The sequence below is a fragment of the Plecotus auritus genome (genome assembly GCF_963455305.1).
Source record: "Plecotus auritus genome assembly, chromosome: 2".
Taxonomy (NCBI): Eukaryota; Metazoa; Chordata; class Mammalia; order Chiroptera; family Vespertilionidae; genus Plecotus; species Plecotus auritus.
The window spans coordinates 37,420,209-37,444,151 of NC_137771.1; the positions used below are offsets into that span (position 1 = coordinate 37,420,209).

Below are 23,943 nucleotides of genomic sequence, written 5' to 3' on the forward strand. Positions count from 1 at the left end.
TGCCTGGTAGATTTTGAGCCTGTGCACCAAAGGGGATCCTGCAACCCCTGTTCATAGTGAGGTGTGAGTTTGTGCACAGGAGCCTGCCCTCAGTTTGTGGTTGGTGTCTGAGGTCGAATTTGAGGCTTCTCATCCTTTCTTGGCACCTCTGACATGCTTTTGTGTTGAAAGTAAACGTATTTCTCAATAGAGTGCCTTCCCCCTTAGCCCAGGCCAGTTCCCTCCCCTCAGTGCCCAGTCCTTGTTCATCACATGTAATACCACCAGGACATGCAAGAATCATATCAGGGGCCCAAGCTAAAATGCTGACCAAGAAGGCATAGTTCCTGACTCAGAGCTTTCACTCTCCTTGGGGACACAGAAGAGGAAAGAGACAACTATAATATACGTATATGATGAGTTCTGTGGGGAAGGATTCCAGAGGGCCGTGGAAAACTTTCACTTAGGAAATTTGTGTTGAGTGTCCACCACAAGCAAGTTAAGTTCTAGGCACATGGGATGTAACAGCGAACATACTAAAAACAAAAATGTCTTTACATGACCTCCCAAACAGTTTTGGAAGGTCATGGAAGGCTTCCCAGTGCAAGTGACATCGAAGCTGAGTTTTTAAGACTGAGTAGACATTACCCAGATTGCCTGGGGTGGCTTGTTAGAGGGAGGACACTGTAGACAAAAAGGGGAGGAAGGTGTCTGCAGGAGCTGTGCATGGCTCAGTGTGGCTGCAGGGCTTCAGATGCAAGAGATGAGACTGAAGGAGAGGCTGTAAGGAATTGAACTTGAACATGAAAGTAATGGGAGCCATAGGAGGGTTTTAAATTGTGGTGGAAGCCACTCTGGCTACAGTGGGAAGGACAGACTGGAGGGGCCAAGTCTGAAGTTGGAGACACGCATTAGGAGGTTGCTTTGATCATCAGGTGGGAGGTGATTCAGGACTCAATTCTGGTGATGCTGTGGAGCATTTAGAATGAGGAGACTTGGTACGTGATTAGAGGGTGTCAGTGGGGAAGATGTGCTAGTGATCGGAGGGATTTAAGGGTGACTGGTAGGGCTGCACATGAGCTGAGCAGGCCATGATGCTGTGAGAGTCGCCGCCTTGTTCTGTTACCTAGGGGATGAGAAGAGAAACCTGGAACGGGGAAGCTCGGGCCAATTCAACACACACACGTGTGATCTAACCTGGCTCCCGATTGAAATGCATTTTTTAAAACCCTCATCTCGTGACAGAGGGAGACTTCAGGCAGATAGATTGTGGTCTGTGTTGGCTACTGGCTCCTCCTCCCAATCAGAGAAAGAAATGACATGCTGGTCTGATGGGAACGGCAATGTGGTCTGGGAGGAAGTGTCCTCTAGCCTGGGAGACAGGGGCCTGGATCCTGATGGCAGCACCTCCCAGAGAGTGTCCTTCGGCGAGTCCTCTAACCTTGCCCAGGTGAGCAACATCACCTTCACAAAGGGACCGAGGGCCTTTCGCTTTCCCACCCCTGCAACGGGGATTAAATAGAGATACTCATGAAAATGTGAGGAGTTATTCAAAGAGAACAGACCTTGGATTCAGACAAATCTGGGTTTGAATCCTGGCTCAGCCACTTACTAGGTATATCACCTTGGGCAAGTTACATCACTTCAGTGGACCTCGTTGTCCTAATCCGTAATATGACATAATAATACTTCACCTCACTGAGCTACAATGAGGTTAAGTAAAATAATGTGTGTGAGTGTGCACTGTAAGTTAAGTGACTATTGGTTAAAACTTTGAAGGGATATATGTGACTGTGGATGAGGACCTGCGTTTATGTTGAAGACATAGACAGGACTGTTACAGCAAGAGGCCTGGCTGTGCTGAGAGCGCTCACAGGGCAAAGGGCCTTGGAGGAATCACCACAGTTAAGGGCCTTGACCTCAGAATGCCACACAGTGTGTGGGGGTGCAGTTCCTATGGTTTGTTTTTCATGTCTGTCATCCAGAGCACCCTCTTCCCAATATCAGGTGTGGGTTCCCCAGAGGGGGCTGGGCACGTGTAAGATCAGCGAAGGTTGGAAGGGAGGGAATCCTGAGGGGTCTTGCACCCAGGCTCACAATAGTGCTCACCTCCTCACCCACCAGAACACATGTGTCTGTCAGTCTAGTTTTTCTCCCTAAACGTGACCAGGGCCTTCCTCTCTAGTGCAATTATTTAACCACTCTGTCTACCTCCCATTCACCTTGGAAATCTGAGCCCTATTTCTCTTTCTGCAGGAAGCCTTTCTTCCCTCTCCCTCCCCTCAGCTTCTTGATCTGTAAAGGGAGAATAGAGATGTTTTATGTCACAGGGCTGCTTTGATGGTTACAAGGGAGAATGCATATGAATCACTGGGCACACACTCGGGCGCCATTGAATATTGGTTCCCCTGTCCTTTCTCCCTGTTGCATGTTGTTTTTGTTGTTGTTAAATGATAAATTCCTGAGCACTTTAGACCATTCTCCAGCAAACGCTATTTACATTTTACTGTCCTGCAAGTAATAAATTGCTCTGTTCAAATGATTTCAGAGGCGGGGGAAGGTGGGCAGAGAGAGAGAGGGAGATGCTAAACTGGAATCATAAAATAACCCACAGCTTCTGTGGCCTTTGTTTATGGTCTGGTCACAGCCAAAGGAAATAGCTCTTTGACAAAACGGATACGAAAAAACATTGTGAAGAGAGACCTTAGGGCCTGAGCAGACTCGTTTCCACAGTCTTATAGCTGGGACACCTTAATCAGAGAGTGCTGGCTCTAGGTGAAGGGAATGATGGGTGTAGCCAAGAGAAGATGCAGAGATCTAGGACTCAGGTTGTTGGCTTGGTCTCAATTCAAAGCCTACTATATTCTTTGCACTGGGTCCTCTGAAACACACACCAGACATTGATGATGTCATTTATTTTATTCATCCATCCAACAGAACTCAGTAGACACCACAAAGTTTCATCCTCAGTCCCTGGTGATCTGACGGTCACCTCTGTTGGGGCACTACACCCCTTCAGTGGCCCTCTTGTCTGAACATGAGCTAAAGGTTGCATAACTGGTTCTCTGGTTTCCTTTTCCAAATCCTGCATGGTGATTTCATACTTCACTTTAAAATGTGGTATCTGGCCCTGGCTAGGTAACTCAGGAGGTTAGAGCATCATCTCACTATGCCAAGGTTGTGGGTTCAATCCCTGGTCAGGGCACATATGAGAATTAACCAATGAATGCATAAATAGGTGGAAAAACAAATCGATGTCTCTCTCTACCTTCCTCTGTCTCTCTCCCTTTCTCTCGCTCTCAAATCAATAAATAACAATTTAAAAATAAATAAATAAAAGTAAATTTTTAAAATGTGGTATCTATAGACTCAGGATCTCAGCTAAAACCAATATTAAGTCTCATTTTAATAATGTGTTCCAATATCTAACAGATAAGATTGAGCATTATTGGTGATTACTTAGGCATGGGGTAAAGAAAGAAATCAAGGAAGATGCAAAGCTTTCTTGATTTGAACAACACAGTGGAACCAATAACTTACATACAGACTGTTGGAGAAAGGGGTTGAAGAGGGGGATATTTTGAGCTTTGTTTGGGATGTGTTGAGTATAGGGTGGTCATGTCAAGTACAAATAGAGAAGTTTGGCAGGCTGGTGGCTTTATGGGCGTGAAATTCTGGAGAGAGCCTAGACTTTGGACAGGCTTATACTAGATTTTTCTACCATGTACTATAGAGTCCTAATGAGGAAAGTGGTTTGGTATGTACAGTCCAGATGGGCTTCCCCTGATGAGCTGGTGAAAAGAATGCCCCTTGTCCCCATCATAAAGCTGTGTGACCTTGGTTAAATAACTTCACCTCTCTGTTTAAAGCCTGGTACTTGGTAGGCCTCAGTGAATGCCAATGAATGAATGGAAGGAAGGAAGGAAAGAAGGAAGGAAGGAAGGAAGGAAGGAAGGAAGGAAGGAAGGAAGGAAGGAAGGAAGAAAAGCAGGCCTCACCATCATTTGCTAGTTGGCCCACTAATAGGACAATGAGTGTTGTGATCTGTGTTGCTCAGGGGAATTATCCGGATATATGTGTGTATTGGGCGGTTGGGAAGGTGTATGGGGTACTGCCTGGATTTTCTTTCTTGAGGAGGAGGTTTCACTTTTTAAGCAGAAGAGTAGGAAGTGTCAGGTCTGATCTGTTGATTGGCATGGAATGATACCCAGGTATTTCCCAGTTTGTCATGCCCATGGCCAAGCCTTTGTTAAGATTAATAGGCAAAAATTGCTTCCATCGTGGGCTTTGGGAACAGAAGACTAAACTGGACAGGGACCTGTTGGGGGTTTATTTCCCACTCCACCCTCATCCCATGTAGACATGAGCTAGAATTTGTTCTTTAAATGTGAATGCTTATGGAATGACAGGCTGAATGAGTGGATGGCTAATAGTAGAAGTGATGATAAAGATAAGAATATTGAGATGTGCTTCATGAGTCATGCCAGGATCCCTGCATTGGAGGAATGGTCATATGGGTTCCAATTTTCCTATCTTTAGATTAGAAGATAAAATGATATGATCCTTAAGTTTATTTCTAAATCATTAGATAGATAGATGGATGGATAGATAGACAGACAAATACAGAAAGAATTATTTGATTTTTGGCCTTTGAGATAAGTACCTCCATTTTACATGTGGGAAAGTCAAATAACATGCCCAGGGCTACTCTCTCAGTTCTGCCTGGCGTTTTTGCCTCTCCTCCTCCCTGCTCTGCAGTGGGCCCAGGTTCCTTCCCTTTCCTGTAGGAAAAAAGCCCTTTCCTGAACCCCACAGAGGTTGGGACCCACTAGCCACCTCCTGCTCCTCCTGTAGCCATGTTCTCTATAACCCCTATCCCTGGCTGTGACCTATTTGTAATCCCTGGTCTTGCAGATGCCACCAGACCTATTCTCCGCATGCACGGACTAAGCTACCTTGCCCTTTGTGAGCCCTGCCTTGATCTTGCAGTTCCCACCTCCAGATCAGTGTGCCTCTTACCCAGGCCTGGAAAACCAACATTTCATTACCTTCCTCCATCCTCTCTCCTCCCCCAAAATGAGGTTTCTATGGGTTTTATCTGCTGCTGTCAAGTTTATAGCCATAATTTGAAATGCTGTTAATATTGCTGACAACAGAGAGCTACAAATTACAAAGTTGTAAAGTTACTTTATGGGGATAACTGTCAGCCTTCACTAGCATCACTGCAAGGCTCCATGGAAACCAAGTGATGATAGAGAGAGTTGATGTTGCTCAAGGGTATGGCTGTGAGCTGCTGGTCAGAGGGTTCCTGGTGGTTCTTAAGTAACTTGAACCTATCTATAATAATAAAAGGGTAATATGCTAATTAGACCGGACGTCCTTCCTGACAAAGATGGGGACAGAGGGAAGCCAGCCCAGGTCCTGGGTGCCTGTGGGTGGCCCAAGGGAAGCCAGCCTGGGTCCTTGGTGCCTGCCAGCAGCCAGGGAGGGAAGTCCGGGTCCTGGGTCCCTGGTGCCGGAGGGAAGCCAGTGCCGGCAGCTAGGGGAAGGAAGACCTACTCTTGCACGAATTTTTATGCATCGGGCCTCTACTTTACTTATAGTCACATTCAATTGTACACTCATGCATACAGGTTCTATGTTCCAATCTGCTTGTCATGTAAATGTGGGAGAGCCCCCAAAGTGGAAGGACTTTACTCAAGGTCAGTTCTAACCAGGTGCTGATCTGGGCCTGACTTTGACCTGCCCAGATGCCAACGACTGTCTGCCACACTATAGGTGTTTACTAAATAACTGGTGAGGAAATGAATACCTGAAACACTTGGAGGCATAGACAATAATAAGAACAAAGGTGTCAATGATTTCTACCTTTAGAGTAAAACAAATAAAACAAAAGCAGCTTTGGAAACTCTAATTTCGGGGAATGAGGTTTCCTGTGTAGTACCATGGTTTAGGTCTCTTAATTGATACTATTAAGCTCAATATTGGACAGCAACACAAATGTATCCATCCCCAAATCTACCACACACTGTCCTCCTGCCAAAATTGATGCCAAGTGGCTATATTAGCAGAAGCAGATGTTGGGAACAAGGAGGCGCTGGCCTTTCTTTGTCCTGCTGTGTCATCGACCCCTGGAGCCCTGTGTTCATCTCTGGTCCCCTCTCTAAGTAGGACATTGAGAAAATGGTGCACAGCCCCTGAAGGACAGGGATGGGAAGGGAGCACCGCTGGTTTACCAGCTGGCCCAGTCTGCCTGGGACTGAAGGATTTTCTGGGAACTTCAGTGCTAAAACCAGAGCAGGTTGACAGTCCCGGACAAACTGAGATGGTTGGTCACTCTACCCAAAGCTTTGACCTTGAGAAACTGGTTATTGAATTGGGGATATTTCCTTTGGAAAGAAGATATTTGGAGGCTACATATTTGCTTTGGTCAAATTTCTAAAGAGCCATCATGGAGCAGAGGGAGACGATCCATCCTCCTGTTGTGCACGAGAGTCAGGACGAGATCTAGTGGGAGAGAAGGCAGCTCCACTGTGCACTCTGCGAGGGAGGTAATGACAGGGCTGCACTTACTGAGCACCTGCGACTCCCAGGACCTGGCCCAGTTCCTGGGGATGCAGAGAGGAGTGATGGCGGCCTCTGCCTGGAGACGTTCCCAGTGTTGTGAGGGAGACAGGCAGGAGAGTGACCTCATGACAATGTGTGACAGAGGAGCACAGGGGGTGGTGGGAATGAGCATTGAACAAACCCAGCCCTGAGGGTCCCAGGGGTGGGAGCAGGTACAGCAAGGAAGATGCCATGGGAGGGCCTTACAGGCAGAGAGAGTGGCATGTGCAGCATCCAGAGCACTCAGAGAGCTGTATCTGGGCCTTGGGAAGTCAGTTAGGAAACGAGAGGGGATGAGGTTGGAGAGGGCTGAGGGAACCAGGGGATGAAGGACAGCGTTTCAGGGAGAGCCAATGGCAGCGTGGGGAGGATGGCTCAGTGGGGTCAGCTAGAGATAAGCAAGTGCAGCACAGACATATGTCAAGCCACCTCGCCAAGTAATGCTCATCCATGCACCTTCCCTCTCTTTTCATTTTCCTTAAAAGGACCCTGTGATACTGGCTCTGAAAGTAATTCAGAGGGTCCCCTCCTTCCTGGTTCTGCTGGGGAACCAAGAGTTCCAGTGTGTCAGATGATCCCACTTGGCCAGAGGTTTGGGGATAGCTCCTACCTGTTGGGTAATGGACAGAACTCCAGTGTGAGATTCATGAGCCCTGGACTTTGTTAATCTGCCTTCTGCCACTCATTTGCTGTGTGATCTTGAGCAAATCACTAGACTTCCCTGAATCTCACTTTTCTATCTTTGAAATGAAGGGTTTGGACTAAGAGCCTCCATCCTCTAAGCCTCCTTCAATGAGCCTATTTAACTTAGACTGACACACATTTATTGAACCTCCACTATGTATGAACACAGTCATCCCAAGGATGTTGTCCACCCCTAGAGGGCACGCACTGCTCTCCATGGGACCACCAGCCCACCCTTTCTTCCAGGGAGATCTGGGACCAACACCTAAAGTCTCACTTCCCAAGCGGCAGGCTATACGCCCAACGAGACACGCTGCCTGTCTGGGATTTCTTAGGTGTCAATATTTTCCTCAAGATGATAAATGTCCTGCCAATCACAGGAGGCAGCTTCCAGCTCTGTCTGAGACAAGGGCCTCTGGCTGGGGCTGTGCCGTGCTTGGCATGTTGATGCATCTTGAGAGGCAGTAGGTGGGAGTCAGGTTGGAGGAGGAAAGGAGGGCGGGAGGTCAGGCCCACTGCTCTTAATCTATGCAGATTTTGCCATGAGTCAGTGGAGTGGAGGCAGGAGACAGGATATTCACAGAATGCCAAGTCCTGAGAGGGGGGTGGGGGGAGTGGGGGGAGGGGGATGGCATCAGGAAGCGAACAGCACTTATCGGTGTATAAAGTGCCTTACATTCAGAGCACGTTATCTTCTTGTTTGACCCCACCACAATCTAGGGAGAGGGTATTATTATCTGTATTTTACCAACAAGGCAGGTGCATTTGGTTCCCTAGGGCCCATCCAAAGGCACCGGCAGTTCCCAGCTCTCAGTGCAGCTACAGAGTCAGGTGGGCAGCGCCTGCTCAGCGACACAGTGTGTGGGTGTTGGGACAATACCTTCTCAGGAGCTTGAATTTCTTCCTTCTGATGTCAAGTCCAAATCTGATTGCCCTTCCCTCCCCTCAGATTGTCTTCCCCTCCCCTCAGAGGATACTTTCTTTGAAAAAAACAAGACAAAACAAAAAGCAGCACTTGATGGAGGAGCGAATAACTGAGCTGTAACTAACAGATGTATTGTCCACGAATGGGTTGAAAGAGCAGGCAGGGCCTCTGGAGCCAGGCCGACTTGGGTTCAGGTGTTGGCTCTTCTACTTAGTGTTTGTGACCTTGCGCAAGTGACCTAATCTCTCTGAGCTTCACTTTGCCCATCTGAGACAATGATGATTCTGATACCTACTCATAGGGTTGTTTTAAATAGATGGAAACATGAAATCTCATGTGTAATAGCATACCTGGGACATGGTAGGTTCTCAATACACAATACCATCATTATTACTGTTACTAGTCAAATCGTGAATTGGGTGAAGTCTGAGTAATATGTTTCTGAGCCTCAGGAAGGCATGGAGGCAGGGCAGGCCGGAGGTTTTGCGGAATCTTCCATGAAGGGTTCATTAGATTCTTAAGGAGTGCCTAAGATTCTTATGTGGCAATCCTCTTCAAAGTGTGTTTGGGGTTCTCAGACTCTGTTATCTGTACTCATGTGTGTAATTCATAACTTCTTAGCAGGACAAAGTCATTAATGATCAGACTCAGGGCTCAGTGTAAGGTCTAGATCTGTGACTGAGGCCGAGACTCAGTCTGCTACCAAGTTGGGTATGGGAGGGGGGAGGGAGGGAGGGAAGGAGAGAGAGAAGGGGGGGGAGAGAGAGAGAGAGAGAGAACACTCCTTAATTCTGGTGTCGAGGAAATATCACAGTGGAGAGAACAAATGTACGTGGGTTCTCACCGTGGAATGTAAGAACTAGAAAGTGCACTAATTTTTATTTTTAATGTGATCTCAGACACCTGACACTCCATCTCTGTGCTTGTTTCTTGTTCTCCCTGCTGTGCCCACTTGTGAATGGTTATGCAGATCCAATGGCGTGGTGTGTAAGAAGGAGTTTTGAAAATTAGTCTCCCTGCACTCAAGGAAAGGACGATCTTGGTGAAGGGGAGCAGGAAGAGGAGCCCCTGAGAGTTGGAGGCATGCTGCCCTCAGGACAGAGGTCTGGAATAGGGCAGGACCAGGGCCAGGGTCGGAGGAGGACTCAAACCAGTCAGTTGCACATCCATGTATTCAGGGCGATGCAGGGAGCTGGCTCCACCCAGAGGTGCTGGGAACCCGGGAACCTGAGCCGGAGACTGGCTCCTCTGGCTCTGCCTCTCTCTGCCTGCCTGGCAGGACCAACTGCTGCGTTGCTGTTGCCTGAGGTTGAAGTGCCCTCTCCTGGCCCCCAGGGTGCATGGCTGCCTCTGAGAGTCTAGGTCCTCCCTGAAGAGGACTGGGAGGCTGCCAAGTCCTTTGTCTCAGGGTCTCAGGGCTGGCATCTGGGGGGGATGGAGGAGGGGGTAAGCCACCTGTAGAGGAAGAGGAGGGAGGTGCACATCCCCTACACCTCTTCCAGGTTTTTCTCCTGGATGGAATGTTTTCATCTTTCCTCCTCTCTCTCTCTCTCTCTCTCTCTCTCTCTCTCTCTCTCTCTCTCTCTCTCATTTTTTCCACTTCTTTTTTATCTGTTTATTTGTCTCTCTCATATATATATACACATACAAATATTTTTAGTATGTCCTTTCTCACCTTCTCCACCTGCTATTCCTGCCTCATTCACCCCCTCACCAAAAATTCCATCTCTCCTCCCTGCTTCACCACTTTTCTTTCTCTCTCTTTCTTCCGCCTCAGCTACCTTCCTTTCTTAAGGCTAATAGTGACAATGTTTTGCACCTATTTCTGCATCTACACAATCTTGAACAGGCACTGATGGCGAGGATTGAGGGTTAAGGAGATGGTGTGTGCAGGGTGAGCAGACGGCTGACTGCCAGGGCGGCTTCGCACTCCCTTCCCTGCCCTTCCCTGCTGGCCCACCCTTTCTGTTCTCCTTCCCCCCGCCCCAATCCTCCCTCCCCTCACTCCCTCTTCCTCCTTCTCCCTCCTCAGACCTCAGTTTAGATCAGATTCCAATACCATTTACTGAGGTTTTCAGAGGAGTGGGGACTTGCCCTTCACCTGGAAGGAACTGTCTCTCAGGGCTCACTGTCACTCTCTCCGCTTCCCCAAGTGGGGACAGAGGCTTCCTGGCAAAGTGCGTGATCCAGGCCTGTGAACTGAGCTGAGAGACAACCAGAGGGCGTAAGGATGTCAAGGACAGTCTCTCTTCCCTTGTGTCCTACAGGGAAGGCTTGTGAGAGGAAGGAGTGGTCTCCTGAGGCTCCTCATGACATCCTGGTGTATGTGTCCCTGGGCCAGTTATTTTAAGTTGTTTGTTTGCTCATTCATTTACCGTTTGTGCTAATTATAACAAAGGCACATGCGCAATAAAGCAACACAAAGCATCTCCCAGCACTGAGCTCTTAAGGAAACATCTTACCCTGGCCCCATGCTGGAAAGAGTGACCCCTGATGACAGCAAGGGCACAATCCCAAACATGCTCCAAGCTCACAGTGGTCTAGCCCAGTGGTTTGCTGCTATGTTGACTAATGAGTTTGCCGACCACTGGTCTAGCCGGCTGCTATATGAACACAGTCTGCATCTTCCCAGCATCCTTGGGGGATGTCAGAGCTCCAGCGACAGAGAAGCCAGGGCAGCCGACCGGTCCAGGCTCAGGCAAGGGCCAGGACTAGGGGTCTTTGAGCTGGTGTATTTCAATGGTTTGGAGTCCAGGTTCTGCAAATCCTGGTTTCAAATCCTAGCTCTGCCATGTCTAAGCCCTGTGCAACTTTGGTCAAGTTGCTTTGCCTCTCGGACCTTAGAGTCAAATAGAGATAATGATATAGACTTCCCAGAGTTATTGTGAAGTTAAATGAGAATGTATTAAGTACTTAACACCCTCACTGGTCCCTAGTTCTGCGTGATCACTTTGTGAGATCCCAGTAGGTCAGGGATCTGCTGGGTAGGTGGTCAGGAGGCCAGCTGGTTGGGGAACAGACTTCCTGCCAAGATGGAAAACCACCTGCACCACCTAAGAGACACGTGCATCTGGTCAGCTGTGACCAGCCTTGGGGTCTGCCCCTCTCACGTGCACTTAAGGGCAGGCTGGAGAATGCCACGCTCACTTCCCTTCGGCTAAATACTTGAGCAATGACATGTCTGTGGGTGTCCCTGGGACTCCAGGAGTGCACAGCAGTGAAAGCACGGGGACCAGATGAGTCTTGAAACATTGGGAAGCTCTTGAGAGAAGGAACTGTTTACTGATTGCCCACCACATGCCAGGCACTGTGCTAAGGACTCCAGTAGCTTATCTAATTCTCCCGGCAGCCTTATGAAGAAGTCCTTAACTAGTTCTGTCTTGCAAGTGAGAAAATGTTGGCTCAAGATGTTAACTTACCTGGGTCACACCACTTGTACGGGGCAGATCCAGGCTCTCAGCCAGAGTCCTGGCTCCCACGGCCCCTGCCCTGCTCCCGGGTGTGCAGCCAGAAGGAGGTTTCCCCTCCTCTTCCCACCACTCCCTGCCTCTTCGCAGAGGCCTCGACCTCCAAGCCCTGGCAGAACAGACCCCTCTCTCCAAACAGGCTGTTCATACTGTGGCTCCTCTCCCCTGGTGGTCTTCTGGGTGACTCAGATTCTCACCTGGCCTCAATGCCCCAGGCTGCCTCCCAGGAAGGTCATTGTTGAGGGAAAATTACTGGCTTCGCTTCAAGTCAATTTTAGATTCCAGAGCAGGACAAGTAGGAATGGTGACTTCACAAGGGCATGACTAATTCAAAGCATTTTTAATCTTCAAAATGTCAGACTTTATGGTCAGTGGCTGTTCCACAGTGAGCAGTGGCACTGTGCATATTAAAACGCCGAATGGCAGGGATGGAGGCTGGGAGTCTTTGTGAGGGCAAACCTCCAAAGGCGTGGCTAGTGCTGCAGGCCAGCTCTGAAGTACCATCTGAAACACAACGTCATCATAGGTGATCAACCAACTACGATTAGGATGTTCTCCGTAAATGGCACGCATAGCATAGATCTCTACTATAACCTTGAAAGACAGGCATATGGTCCCCATTCGGAGTAGGAGTTCAGGGAAGACATGATGCTCAGGGTAACTAGGGGACATGCCCAAGGTCAAGGTCATGCAGTTAGGAAGTGTTTCTGCCAGTTCTCAGGCTCAGGTCTGTCAGCCTCCAAAGCCTGCTCTATTGCTGACTTTTTCTTTCATGGCTTTAAAGCAACATGGACTCATCCATTTTGGATCCATCAACACTCTAAGACAGATTTGGAACAAGTAATTAAAGTCCATATAAGCTCTCTGTATCCAGAAAGAAGGCCTCAGGAAAAGTCCTTGGGTCCTGGCCTCCAGGAAGTCACAGGCTCTAGACCAGCAGAAACTTACTGTGTGGCACAGGGACTTCCTTTCCCTCCCTGGTCTTGCATTTTCCTGTCTGTAACAGTGTTGAGGGATTCATGCAACAACAAATATTTACCCAGCACCCACCCTATACCAGGTTGAGAATTTCTCCCATTTCTCAGTGAAGATACAGAACAAGGAAGAGACTCAGATAAGTGGCAGGCACTACCCTGGGTATTTTTCCTAATTTAATCTCTAAACAACCATGTGAAGAGGACAAGATAGGGATTATTGTTCTCATCTGACTGAGGAGGACACTGACAATCAGAGAGATAAAGTAACTTTCCCAAGGGCACACAGCTGGTAGATGTGGTGGTTAGAGTCCCGACTAGCACTGTCCGATTCCACTGCCTGCACTGTTAACCACTAAACTGCAATCGAGGGTGGGACAGGAGGGGCCCTGGATGCTTGCGTGCTGCAAAGAGAAAAGAGCAGTAAATGCAAAGAGAAAAAAACAGAGTTGAGGAACCAAAGACCATTTTTTGAAGACTATGCTGCCTTATGAAGGCCTGACTCAAGGGTAGATGGTTGAAACAGAGACCCATTCCTATCTAATGAGGCAGAATGTCATGATAAATGGTGAGTACTTGCTGGAACCTGTCTCCTTTTAGAAGCCCAGCTCCACTCACTGTCCAGACTGTGTTTATGTTGGCCCTGGGGAGAGGGGTCATTTCTTACTGCTAGCAGGGCCCTCTGCTGGACTGTCATCACTCCTAGCACCCAGTCCTTCCCGAGCGAGCCCTCCCTTGTTACACTGGAACAGGCCCTGAGGAGAGGGCAGTGATTTCCTGGCTTGCTCCTATCTGTAACCACTGCCTTACCTAGTGGGAGGCATCACCTGCTGTAATTAGGCTTCATTAAGATGCTGATTAACAACATCTTATCTGGGCCTGGTGTTTGATGGGATTGGACTTGTCACTATAAATGTTAGTGTTCTTTGCAGCTGTTTACACATAGTTAACACCCTTGCAGGACCCAAAGGGTAGGAGATAGCAAAGGCTGTGAAAATGCCCCTGCATAGGGAAGCCAGATGCAAGGAGATGGCAAGAGGGATCTGAGCACTGAGGATCCTGTGGGCCGGGCTGAGCTCCAAGTCCAGATCATAGATGGAGCATCACCCACTGGTGGCTCGTGGCAGGCTCCTTCCTACAGATGGTGGCTTTGGCCAGGAGAATGTTTGCTGGCTGGTGAATTGGTTGGTTGATTGGTTTAACACTGAGTTTGAGGGTCTTTGAGCAAGGCATGACTGTCCAATTGGCCACTGCTCCTTCTATTGTTTCACACCTGTCAGTGCATATGTGTATAATATGAGCCCCTTTTCTGAAGACATTTGCATTTGTGACCCTTGTATATCTGATGGGTAAGAGATGAGGTGGTATAAAGAACAGGTTAGTAAGCAGGGGAAGTGGGTAAACCAACACATAGACATAGAAAAGCACAGAGCAAGAGCAAAGATCAGTTAGTATTGCAGGGGCCAGACAGGACGTGGAGGAACTCAAACGTATGGAGTCCCCAGAACCCCCATGTCATCTTGTGTGGTTGGAGTGTGAGTGTGGAGTGGGAAGTGGAAGTGATGGGTCAGGAGAAGGCTGCAGAGAAGATAGCAGGAGCCAGAGCCCAAAGGGAGGTCTTGAAATCATGTTTAATGGGCTTGGACTTGATCCAGAGAAAGTATGGAACCCACTAACAAGGGGTTTAAGTAAGGGAGGGGCATAGTCATGTCTGTATCTAGAAATGTCACTCTGGCAACTGTGATAAGCATGGATTGGCAGCAGCGGGGAGAGACCAGTGGTGGTTGCAATAATCTAAAGATGCAACTAGGAGGTCTGATGGATCAGAAGCAGTACAAAGGAAGTTATTTCTGAGGTGAACTCAGGAGGAGACCCATTGGCGTCCATCCTGAGGGAGGCAGGAGTAGTCCTGGTTGATCACAGGACTGGCTGCTAGGCCCATTGCATTTACGAGAGAAAGTATGCAGATGGAGGAGTGTTGGGTTCAGTGTGAGAAGGGAGGAGAAAAGCTTGGTTTGGGTCTCCTAGTCTCTCCTCTTTGGGATCTCACCACAGCAGCCAAATTTTACTTTGAACCCCACAGCTAAGCCTGATTTTACAGATCAGAACAGTAGGCTTCCCAATGATCAGCTCCTTTCCCAAAGCCACTGGTGTCATATCTTTCTATATTTAAAAAATTTCTTTTTCTCAGTGTCTATATGATTGCTGTCTGTTTATCTATCAGTCTCTCCTCTCTCTCTCTCTCTCTCTCTCTCTCTCTCTCTCTCTCTCTCTCTCTCCTGTGTTTATGTGTGTCCCTGAGAGTTTCTGTCTTTATGTGTTATTTCTCTTTGTGTGCCTCCCTCTCTGCCTTTCCCTCTTTTTCTAATTCACTCTCTCCCCACCCCCATTCTGTCTCTTTATCTCCAGTTCTGATTAGACAAATGACTCAAGGATGAGGCCAGTCTCTGCCCAGTGGCGAGGCTAATTGATGACTGCTATAGAATTGCCTAAGTGTGGGACTCTGGTCATTAGCAAGAGATGGGCTCCCTTGGTCTACAACTAGGAAACCTTTGAAATCCTGCTTCTAAATCGCCATTCTTCTGACTGCTGCTGGTGATGCTAATTAGCCGTGTTAATTGAATGTTTTGATATTTGAAGAGCAAAGCATTCCAACTTCTTTCTCCAGAAGCCAAAATTATTAATGAACTTGGCATCAGCCTTGGCTCTCTTTCCACAGTGGGCACAGCCAAGGATTTGGGGTAGGGGAAGGGGTTGTTCTGAGGAGTGCCTTGCCTGTTCCTGCAGGGACGGAAGTCTTGGTAGCTGGCTGTGGTGATATCACATGGTAGACATGATGCCCCTTTTCATAATGTCTACTAGACTATGAGCCCGTGAAAGGAGCTAATCATATCTGATTTATCTCTGTATCTTCAAGACTAAGCACAGTGCCAGGAACTCAGTAGGTATTCATAATTGTTGAATGAATAAAATTGAGGTGGCTAATCTAATACCAAGAAGGGGTAAATGACTTGTTTAACATCACCGAGAAACCTGGTGGCAGAGATGAGTCTGACCCCAGGCCAGAACTTCTGTAGGCATATTTGTAAATCATATATCTCTGGGCACCAAATCGCAGCTGATTGAGGGTTTTTAGGTTTCAGTGCATTCTATGTGATATAATGTAGGGGCAGGACTACTTCCAGATCTCTGCCTATAATTACTATGCCCTTTCCCTCAGAAAGCCCAGGGCATCTGTGCTCAACCTCAAGAAGCTCATTGGCCTTCTGCAATCTCACAAGAGTCACCAATGTCCCAGCCCAGATGTCTTCTTTTGGGCAACCCATTGCTATTATCAAATATTGAAAGATAACCTATGATGGCCTGAGGCCTGGAGTATAGAAAGGTGAGGCATATCAAATGCTGTGCTCAAGGACAACAGATTGAGACACAGACCCAGTCAGGTGTCTCTCAATGTCCATGATGCCCAACGTGCACTGGCTCAAGGATTTGGTTGAATGATTGAGTGGAGGAACTTGGGGAAATAGAGGAGTAAAGATACCCATGCCCTGGCTAGTGTAGCTCAGCACTTGAGCATCAATCCAGGAACCAAGAGGCCACCGATTTAATTCCTGGTCAGGGTATATGCCCAGGTTACAGGCTTGATCCCCTGTGGGAGGCATGCGGAGGTAGCTGATCGATGATGTTTCTCTCTCATTGATGTTTCTATCTCTCTCCCTTCCTCTCTCTCTAAAAATTCAATAAAAACATTTTTTTAAAAAAAGATACCCATGCATCTTATATTACAAGGTAGAAAGCTGCAGGTATCATGAAAGAGGAATGGAGTTCTGAAAAAAGAGGAGAGTGGTTGAGGAACAGGTTTCAAAAATATCCTAAAGGAGGTGTTGATGCCTAGGCTGAGCCTTGAAGGGTGACCAGGACTGAGGCCAAGGTGGTGAGAGAGCACAGCATGAACAAAGGCATAGGCTCTGTCAACAGTTATACAGCAAATGTGCACTCAGCATCCACTGGGTGCCAGTGCCAGGGACAGTGAGGGGCCGTTGGGATACTGAGCTGCCTGCCCAGATAGGAAAGAGGCAGAAAGGAGTGTGTGTGTGTGTGTGTGTGTGTGTGTGTGTGTATGTGTATGTGTGTGTGTGTGTGTGTATTGGGGTAAATGGGGGAGGACAGCTATAGGATTAAGGGGAGGGGTCAGGAGGAGACTATCAAGTTGGTTAGGCCGTGTCCAGAATATTCAAGGATCTAAGCTCTTAGATCATGTTAGGACTTTCTTCTCTCCCCGCTATAAAAGCTGTTTGATGTGGAGGGAAAGAGAACGAGTAGTGCTTTCCCATAACGTTCTTATTTAAGCTTCTCAACCACTTTGAAGTAGGTCTGTGTATCCTGGTTTTACAAATAAGGAGGCCAAGTTTAAGCAACTTTAGTGGTGGATCTTTGTGACTCAAAAGTCCTTGATTTTTTTAATGCTATACCATGCTGACCAGACAGCGTGTACCTTCTACACCCTGTGCCCTGGTTGTGTGTGTGTGTGTGTATGTGTGTGTGTATGTGTATGAGTGTGCATGCACGCATACATGTGCCTGCTCATGTTGGCCGTACCAACTGGGAGCCAAAGGAGATGCTGATTACTTCCGTCCAATTAATGCTCTGTTCATTTTTGCTGTCTCCTTGTGATTAGAATTAATTGCTGCTGATTACAGTGTGTGGAAGAGAAGGACGGTCATCAGCAGTTTCACTTGGTGGATAAAAACATTATAATGCAAAATAAAACTGGTTCCTGAGGACCTGAATTAAGAAATTCTCTCTGTTGGGGAAAGATTAGGCATTCTGTGACCAAAATCAATATCCTATGACCCTGTTCAGGCAGAGGACAACCTGTCCCTATTCTGTTCCTCAGTAAAGAGAAAGAAATGAGGCAATATATTTATTTTGAAAGCTGATTGTGTATAGTTACTGTGTGCCTTTGCAAATCTCTCCCTCATCTGTAAAATTAGGATGTTTCAATTCCTCTGGTTGCAAGTGACAGAAAAAACAACTCAAACTGACTTAAGCAAAAGGGGGATTAACTAGCTGACATAATTTTAAAGTCCAAATGAATACTGGTGAAAGGCATGCCCGGATCAAGAGAATCAAACTGTGTCATCAGGACTTGGTCTCTAGCTGCCTCCTGAGTTTTGGCTCCTTTCTCTGACAGGCTCTTCCCCCACCCCAACCCCAGGAAAGAAAAAAGGCAGCCAGAAGCCCCTGGTGGATGGATATTCCATCCTCTAGACAAGTCCCAGCACTGAGTCTCACTGGGCTCTGGCCACACCCTACAACTCCCTGTGGCAAGGAGAATTCAGTGCTCTGATTGGCCAGGATAAGGTCCAACTCTATCCCCACCCAGACTCTGGGTGGGGTCAGCTCCTCCTGAACCACAGGGACTGGGATTGGGGTTCACTATGGGAAAAGTGGAGTGTTGGGAAAGGGGAATAGATTGAGAACCGAAAACAAAGCAAAAACAGGTGTCCACTGTTGGTCCCTTCCTGCTCAGATATTTTAGGACCTTCTAGGTCAGTGGTTCTCAACCTTTCTAATGCCGCGACCCATAATACAGTTCCTCAGGTTGTGGTGACCCCCAACCATAAAATTATTTTTGTTGCTACTTCATAACTGTAATTTTGCTACTGTTAATGAATCGTAATGTAAATGTCTGTGTTTTCCGATGGTCTTAGGCTCTACAGCAGCGGTTCTCAACCTGTGGGTCGCGGCATTAGAAAGGTTGAGAACCACTGCTCTAAGCACTGGTGCTCTGTCAAGTTCAGCATAGAAAATATGAAGGTCAGCAAAGTACAGGGAGTTCCTGGATTCAGGATGTGAGGTTAAAGGTGAAAGAGAAGATAGTACCTATTTTTGAGCATCTGCTTTATGTCAGGGCCCATCCTTGGTGCTGGGCAGGCACAGTGGACTCTGAGAGCCAATTTCCAGAGCCCAGGCCAACCTGTGGGAAAAGGGAGGCACTGCTGGGAAACTGCTGACACCTGGAGTGGAAGAGGGAGGGAGGGGGGAGCCACAAGGAGGTGGCAGTGTGGGAGCTGGAGGGAGAGGTGCACTTCCTCTCCAGGAGGAATGAGTCTGAGGTAGACAGGCGGGTTACAGGTGCCAGCAGACTGGGGCAGGTAGGGAAGGGAGAGACATCTGAGAGATGAAGGTTTAGAGGATAGACTAGCATCCTGTGAGGTCAGTGCAGCCTGTGAGGTCAGGTTCCTTGCGCCCTTGCCTGTCTCCAAGGATCCATTCAGGGATGACTTTTCCCAGGTAGGGAAGCTGAGACCCTCTCAGTCAAGCTCTCAGTCACCTCTCCCGTTTCACCTGCTCCCCCTCCACCAGATACTGGGTATCTGCTAGACACTGGTGCTCCCCCTCCCCACCCCCGCAGGGAATGTTTGGAAATGTCTGTAGGCACTTTTGGTTGTCACACGAGGTGGGTGGTTCTGCTGGCATCTAGTGGAAGATGCCAGGATGCTGCTAAACATGCTCCAATGTCAGCAGTGTCTGGACTATCAGCATCTTGAGGACAGGGCTGGCCTGTGTTTTTTTCCCAACTCTATATACCCAGTGTATATACTCTATATACCTATTACATGGCCTAAACAGTGGTCAGCAAACTGCGGCTCTGTTGACTAATGAGTTTGCCGACCACTGGGATAGGAGCTTAATCACAAGGAACAACGACAGCCTGTAATTATTGGAATCGAGAGTCTAGGTCAGTGGTCGGCAAACTCATTAGTCAACAGAGCGGCAAACCGTGGCTCGCGAGCCGCAGTTTGCCGACCACTGGCCTAACACATAGGAAGTGCTTGCTAAGTGTCTGTTGAATGAATAAGTGAGTAACAAATAATGAATGAATGACAACAACCTGCCTAATGTGGTCTGGAGTCTAAAACTCCCCCAAGGTCAACCCATCCAGACGCAGGCACGTTATATCTGAGGCCAGGTCTCTATCTGTTCTAGCCCAGCCAGCCCCCAACCTGATTTCCCTTTCAAATACCCCACCAGAGCGGTAGGCACCACCTTCATGCCTGATAAAGCTGCCCATCGTCAGCGTGGTCAACCACAGCCAATTTTACAGGAGCGGAAACTGAGGCACGCAGCATGGAAGGGACCTGCAAGGTCTTATCCCTGAGCATCCAGAAAATAGAATTTTAAAAACAATTTCTTCATCTCCCCTCCCTCTTTCTCTCTGTCCTTCTTTTTCTCCCTTCTTCCCTTATCTTGCCCCCCACCCCCAACCTGCCTGGTTGATTTGTTTGTTCTCTCTGTGCCCTCTGTTCATAATCCTAACATGTGCTAAATGGTGCTGGAAATAAGTTTGAATAACTGACACACGCGTGTCCTTGAAGAGGTCATGTTTTGTTGGAAATGACAGGTTCATAAATAATGATAATAAAAAGAGCTACTGCTTGCCAGCATTGTGCTTTGGATACATAATTTCTGATCAACACAATTTCTGTGAGGTAGGCAACATTATCCATTTCAGAGATGAAAAAACTGAGGCTCAGAGAAGGTAAGTAGCTTGTCCAGAGTCACACAGATAAATGTGCAGCCCTTGCTCACGTTCACCGCCATGAGTATGTATGCACTCATTTCTGGGCTCCTTTCTGAAAGCACCTCCCTCTTTTGAGCTACATGCCACTTGTCAAAGAGATCTCCCTCCCTGTCAGTCTGTCTCTCCCTTCCTCTGTCAGTCTTCTCTGCCTCTCGCTGTTGCTGTCTCTATTTTAGCTTGCTGCAGCTCATTTACTGTCTGTCCTCTGTCCCTGAGTTTCTCTGCTTTTTTTTTCTTTTCCCTTTCTGTCTCATCCTCTGCCTTTCTCTCTTCCTCTCCTCCTCTCTTCTCCCCCTTCCCCTGCCTACATTTGTATCTTCCTCTCTCACTGCAGTTTGATTCTCCGTTATTCACTTCCTATGTTTATCTCTGCCCCTCACTCCATTTCTCTCCAGTTTTCAAGTCTAAGTTTCTCTCAGCCATTCTAATTATTTTTCTCTCCTTATCTTTCTGCTGCACCCTGATCACTCTCTCTTTGTGTCTTCTTGTCTGTTTGCATCTCTTTCTCTTTTGGTCTCTACCTCTGCCTGTCTCACTTGGTCTCTTCCTCCCTCCTGCATTCATGTTCTCTCTCTCTCTCTCTCTCTCTCTCTCTCTCTCTCTCTCTCTCTCTCTCTCTCTCTCTCTCTCTCTCTCTCCTCACCTCGAGGGCATCTCAGGACTTGCCTGCAACTGGAAAGGACTCCACAACTCCATCTGCAGCCTCCACACCACACTCGAGGGAAAGATTCATCTGTTTAATCATACACCTGTCCGACACTGTGGGAGGATGAGTGGGGGAGGCAGAGACAAAAGATATTTCACTGTCGCATTGTTCTTCAGGCTAGAGGCTCCTACACAGGTGCCTCTTAATATTCCAGCAGTGCCATCAGCCTTACCAGAGAGAAATCACTTCTCGGCCTACCCCGCTGCAGAGCTAATCAATCTCCTTTAATAATGATCATCTGTTGCTGGCACGGGGAGGAATGTGAACAGAGAAAGAATTCTAGGTGGGGGTCTCCAAACAGGGAGCAGGTAGGAGTTAAAATTTTTTTATATGGAGGCAGGATAATGGCAAGGAAAGACCTACATGAGGACAGAGACTGTCCATTCTTCTCTTCATGTATCCCAGCTCTTAGAACCTTGTGTGGTGTGTAGAAGACACTTAATAAGTATATGAATGAATTAATGAATTGAGCAAATGAACGAATGAATGAATTGGCTTCAATTTTCCTTGTGCCAATACTTGATGTGTTTCAGTACACAAGTCAGTTTTGATTTCTCACCTGCAAAACGGGGATAATAACCAGGTCTGCCCGCAGCACCCACTGTGGGAGAGAGGGCAGTCCCAGCAGAGCCCTCCTGCTTCCCTGATTCAAGGGCCCTGATCCCACCTGATGCCCTTGCCTGCCATCTGCAAAAAGCAGATCAGGAGCTACATGAGAATCTGAGGAGGCTGACATTTCCAGCTCACAGGCCATCCTGAGATTTTTGTTGGCCATGAAGAGTTGGGAGTTTTCACCCCAATTTTTTTCTGGCTTAATTCTGCAATATATTGAAAGAGTTCCAGCCAAGAGAGTTATTGCCTTCTCTTTGCCTGGATCTTAAATCTTTGTTGAAAGACAGCTTGTTTAAATTGAAAGTATTCAATCACTCTCTCCCTATCTCCCACTCACATCCCATTTCTTGACTCAGATGGGACCATTGCAGTAAATAATCTGGAGTGAGGCCCTCAGGGGTTGAGGAATATGTAATGTGGCTGGAGAGGGAAAGAGGGGTGTCCCAGGCAACTCCCACTTTCAAAACACTGTCCTTTAAACAGAGCTTGTAGAAAATGACCAGTGCCCCACAGTGGGACGTTTCACTGGAGCAGCCCAGCTCCTTTCCTTGTGGAGCTCAAGAGTACTGGTTTACACGGTGTCTTCCAGGGTGGCTTCAGGTCTGTCTGTCACTGCGGGCTGGGGAGGAAGGGTCAGGCTTACCTCTTCCCCATTCATTTTTTTATTCCGTCAATACCCATATGTTAGTCACACACTTCATCACAACAGCCTTGTGAGGCAGGCATCACTGTTTCCCTTTACAGATGAGGAAATTGAGGCTCAGGAGATTGGCTTGCTTATGTGAGGTCCCACAGTGCTCTAGTTCCCCCAGACTTAGTGTTTAAAACAAAAGCTATTCTCTCGTGTTGTCTGTGGCTCAGAAATTTTGGAAGGGCTCAGCTGAGTGGTTCCAGCTTGGAGCCTTTGGTGGAACTGCCGTTGGACAATGTCTGGAGCTAGAAGAGCAGAGTGCTGCTGGAGCTAGGGATATCTCTCTCTCATAGTCTCTCACATAGCCTCAGGGCCTCTCCCTGCAGCCCCCCCCCCCCCCATGCGATTGGGCTTCCTCACAGCATGGCAGCCTCAGGACTGCTAGCATGGCGGTTCAGGACCCCAGCGGGAGTATCCCAGTAAGCAAGGGGTAAGCTACATCACCTTTGATGACCTTGCCTCAGAAGTCCCACAGTGTCTGCCATTTGTTTTGATTACAAATGAGTCACAAGCCCACCCAGATTCAAAGGGAGGGGACATAGACCATATCTCTCAGTGGAAGGAGTGTCAAGGTTATAGCATAGAATAGCATCTGAGATGGAGCTACTGTTGCAGACGTCTTTGGGAAATACAATCTGCCATACACAGCACGTGGCAGAGCCAGGATTTGGATTAGATACATCTGATTCCAAAACTTCTGCTGCAACTCTTCTACCCAGTCCTCAGTCCTTGGGGACCTCTCCTTCTCGCTGAGCCCCTGTAGCTCTTACTGTTGGCACACACAAGCATGATTTGCTCTCCTTAAGCTGCCAGCTGCCTCTGTGGGCCCTGGCCGTGAGGCTGCCTTCAGGGTCTGCTGGTTAGAGAGGCCATGCCAGCTTGTGAACTTTTTAAAGAAGGGGACAGAGAAGGTCGGTCAGATCCAGAAGAGGAAAGCAGGTGGCAGCCCCAGAGCACAGCGGGCGGGCGGCAAAGTGCCTGTCATAAACAGCTCATCCTGTGTTTTTCCTTCTCCCACCAGGCACTGGCCTGGGATGACTCAGCCCTTGACAGGAAAGGTGCTTTCAAGTTGGGAAAGAGCCCAGGGTTGTGGAAAGCTCACAGTTCTGCAGTCAGACACTCCTGATTTTAGTCCTGACTCCAGCATTGCTGGTTATGTGGCCTTGGGCACATTCCTTCCCCTCCCAGAAAAATGCCTTCCTCACTGGGTTGCATCGATGATCAAAATGCATATGTAAACCAAGTACCCAGTGCAGTGCCAGGCACATGCCAGGTGCTCCAAAAATGCCAGTGTTCATGTTCTGGGTCCTGCCCAACCCCAACTCAAGGACCTTTTGAAGAAGGTGGAGCAAATTCACTAGACCCTTCTGCAAAGGCTAGTCTAGCTCCAAGACCCTGGATGGCACGGTGGCCGAGAATTCTCCTTGAAATGACAACTACACTGAGCTGTCTGAAGGCTGAGAAGGAGTCGGCCCTGTAAGGCTCGTGGAGGGAGGGAGAGTGGTATAGGAAGACAGAATGGCGTAGGCAGAGACCTGGAGGGGGGAAACTTCAGTATTGCTGCAGTGTGAAGGGCAAGGAAGCGGGTAGATGTGGGGAGGTAGCAAGCACAAGCCAAGAAAATAATCAGGGACCCAATTATGAAGGACCTTGTAAATAAAGTCCCAACATTTGAAATTTAAAGGCAACTGGGAGCCACTGAACAGTTTTA

At 48.0% G+C, this 23,943-nt stretch overlaps 1 protein-coding gene across 6 annotated transcripts in view; it reads left to right on the forward strand.

The window, feature by feature from the left end:
- The window catches only part of AGBL4 (AGBL carboxypeptidase 4), a 1,107,854-nt gene that overhangs the window by 1,076,808 nt on the left and 7,103 nt on the right, over window positions 1–23,943 (forward strand). The window contains exon 12 of one of the 6 annotated variants that reach the window (XM_080656979.1): window positions 19,674–19,797. The exons of the other annotated variants lie outside the window; for them this stretch is intronic. Within the exon in view, the coding sequence (XP_080513105.1) occupies window positions 19,674–19,675 (2 nt within the window). The 3' untranslated portion in view covers window positions 19,676–19,797. Of the gene's footprint in view, window positions 1–19,673; window positions 19,798–23,943 lie in introns of those variants that run through there. 6 annotated transcript variants of the gene reach the window in all.